Here is a 3,305-nt window from a genome sequence, read left to right on the forward strand (position 1 = left end):
TCTTATTCTCCCTTGTAGAGGAATAAAATAATGCATCAAGAATTGCTCGCAATAGAGGATGGTTCTTGCAAGTAATTCGGCATCCCTAATGCGACTCATAGAAGGCAGGCTATGCACGTTTCTGCTAGAAAATTGAAAAGCCTAGTGTCCGTGCATGAATCCACGTAGATTGCTTACTTCCATGTTGGATGCTGGAAAAATAACAAATATTTTATAGGGAATTTGTTGAAGAAATCCAATAACCATGGCCTAGATATGGCTAAAGCAGCCCGAACAAATAGTATGTACCTTTTCCGAAGTTTAATATCATTTTTTTCTTCGTGGAAACATGATGCCTATAAGCACCACCATATCATTGAGAATTATAAGATGATGAAGCTTGATACTACTTCTTAGTGGGTTTCATACACATCCCTAGAACTGAAAGGCATGAACACATGAAATCCTCTAACTACTTATGGCAGCTATTATGAGGCTCCTTACAAAAGCTTTCTTTTAGGACTTACTTTCTAAATGATGCTTGTCTCCAGAGCATTGAGAGCAAGACTTCTTTTGATAAGAGTCCTAAGCTAACTAATAATTCTAGTAGTTTCGAGTTGAGCAGAAGAGCTAGTTCCGCTCTATATTTTCTAAGTGGAATCTTAACTACAACTTGAGTGTTCATATTATTTGCTTGACAACAAATATTATTAAGTCACAACTTTTTTTTATATATTGGATGTTCGATTGTACATAGTTTTCTTTTGACTAAATTTATACTTTTTTGTTCTCCTTGCCGTCTTACTTTTTTTTCACTTTGAACTTTCCTTTTTGTGTGCCGACATGTATCCTACAAATTTTTTCGGAACTTACAAAATGCTTGTTCCATTCATTAAGAATCAAATAGCTTTATATTTGGAGAGTCAAAATTCAAACATCTAAATATAAGAAGAATAAAACCATGCTAGATTCCTAAAGCAGGCTAAGTATATTTAAACCCTATTTTCTCTTTATCTCGGGTTAATTATAATAAACTCATTGGATAATCGGCTAATTCTATGTAGTATATATATTTTTTATTTTTTAATTTTCCACCATCTATCTGATTCATAGAAACATGGGAGTTTGTTTTTAAACTGAAACTAGCACACTCGGAGACCCCTTAGACAACAATAAAATTTTCCAATATTTTTTGTTTTCAAACAATAAGTATTCCAAGAATAAAGCATGGTCTTGGGCTATCATCTTCAAGCTACAAAAGGACAACAGTGTGTCATTTACACTTTCACAGATTACATGACCATTTCTTTCGACATTCTACACCTTGATTGATCCCCGTTTCCCCTTCCCATAATTAAAAAAAAAAAACTAAAATCCAGATAAGATTCCATTACCTGGAGTTTGGAGAGAGAGGAAAAAAAAAGAAACAAAGAAAAAGGAAAAACAAAGCATCTAAAATCTTCCTGGCTTTAAGTTACGAAATAATAACTCCTCCTGTAGTTCAGTGCGAATTAATCCTTATCTGACGGAGTAGCGGCGGCGGCGGCGGCGGCGGCGGCGGCGGCCTCCTCTACTGGCATCACCCCTTCCTTCTTGCTCCCACTCCTCATCTTGATGAAACCATACAGCTTCCGAAACTCCCTCATCGTCATCGAATCCTTCCCGAAGCCCAACCCCCCGCCGCTGCTCCACTCGCCCCTGGACTCATCAGTCCGCCGCCCGGACCCGCTCTCGCTCAGCTTCCTCGCCGCAGCAGCTCCAACTCTCCCGCCATCTGCCGACTGCTGCAATGCACTGATCACCGACTTGATCGCCCGGGTCGGCGAGCCCCGGTTGGCGATCATGATCTCGCTGACCACGGCGGGGCTCAGCTGAGCCCCGTTCTGGAAGCCCTCCTCCACCTGGGGGTACAGCTTGTGGTCTTTGAGCCCCAGGTAGCTGCTCGCCAGCGTCTTGAATGCCGAGAAATCGCACATCGGGAAGTGGATGTGGACGTCCAGCCTCCCCGGCCGCAGCACCGCCGGGTCCAACCCCTCCTTCGCCCCCTCGCCGCCGCTCATCGTGAACACCATCACCCTCTCCTCCCCGCAGCACGAGAAGACTCCATCCATGAAGCTCAGCATCTCCGTCAGCCTAGCCGCCGACGACTCGCTCTCTTTCCCGTTAAGATACCGGTCGAGGTCTTCCACGAGAATCACCGACCGCGGGGTCGTCTGGAGGAGGAGCGACCGGAGGACGGCCCCGTCGGCGGCGAGCCCGGAGAGGTCCACGTCGTAGATGTCGTAGGAAAGGAACTTGGCCATGGCAGCCACGAAGGTGGACTTTCCGGTCCCCGGCGGGCCATAGAGCAGATAGCTCCGCCGCCACACCCGGCCGAGGCGGTGGTAATATGCCCGGCCTTTAAGAAACGCCTCCAAATCCGCCCGCACTCGGGTTTTCAGATCCGGGTCCATCGCCACCGTGTCTAGCGTTGACGGGTGGGTGAACGGCACCGACCTCCACCGAGGCCCCTCCCCGCTGCCGCCGGCGTACGTAAACAGCCGGACCTCCCTCCGCCGGATCTCGATGTCCTCGGCGACGGACTCAACATGTTGAAGATAGGGGCGAAGAACCCGGGTGCGGTCCTGGCGGCGGACACGGAGAACGAGGCACCCGCCGCCGGCGGCTGTGGCGCCGCCGGGAGGACGGTTGGACCAGGTGACGCGAGCGCCGAGGAAGGAGTCGGAAGCGGACTGGCCAGGGCCGAGGTGGAGGAGGAAGTCGTTGGGCTTGCGGCCGGAGGAGAAGAGGGTTGCGGCGGCGGCGTCCTCGAGGGAGGGGAGGGAGGCTACATAGTTGGCCACCTTCCGGTAGAGGGGGTTCTCCTGGGAGTTTTCGTTGTACCGCGGGATCTCGAAGTACTGATACGCCTGCACGCGCTCGTCCACCCACCGCCACCACCGCCCCAGGTGGTATAGCAGCGCCCTCGCCGAAAGGATGGTCCGCAGGATCGCCAGACCGCAGACAGCGGCCAGGACTACGGAGAAGGGATTAGCCGGGATTATCATGGGGATTATTGTTACAATTCTAGAATTGCGATTAGAATGGAATAAATAGAGAAGGGGGGGAAGAGGGATTGGGAAAGGGGGGATTTGGGAGGGGTTTGATTTATGTGGGGGGAGTTGGGGGGTGGAGAAGGCAGGTAGGAGACGCCGTTCGCCGGCTTTGGATCAGTCAAAGAAGGGCGAAGAGGAGACGGAGGACAAACACGCGTATACAAGAAGATTTGGGTTGGGAGGGAGAAAATAGGGATTTCGGGGGCATTGCAATTGTTTCAGAATTGTGGG

General features: G+C 49.8%; 1 protein-coding gene across 1 annotated transcript; it reads right to left on the reverse strand.

Annotated features, from left to right (window-relative positions):
- Window positions 1-1,144: 1,144 nt before the first annotated feature.
- LOC103707725 (AAA-ATPase At2g46620-like) lies at window positions 1,145-3,305 on the reverse strand. The gene has a single exon (XM_008792332.4). It carries the CDS (start codon window positions 3,024-3,026, stop codon window positions 1,491-1,493), a length of 1,536 nt encoding a protein of 511 aa, XP_008790554.2. The 5' UTR covers window positions 3,027-3,305; the 3' UTR covers window positions 1,145-1,490.

Source organism: Phoenix dactylifera, chromosome 5 (assembly GCF_009389715.1).
Source record: "Phoenix dactylifera cultivar Barhee BC4 chromosome 5, palm_55x_up_171113_PBpolish2nd_filt_p, whole genome shotgun sequence".
NCBI classification, from domain to species: Eukaryota; Viridiplantae; Streptophyta; class Magnoliopsida; order Arecales; family Arecaceae; genus Phoenix; species Phoenix dactylifera.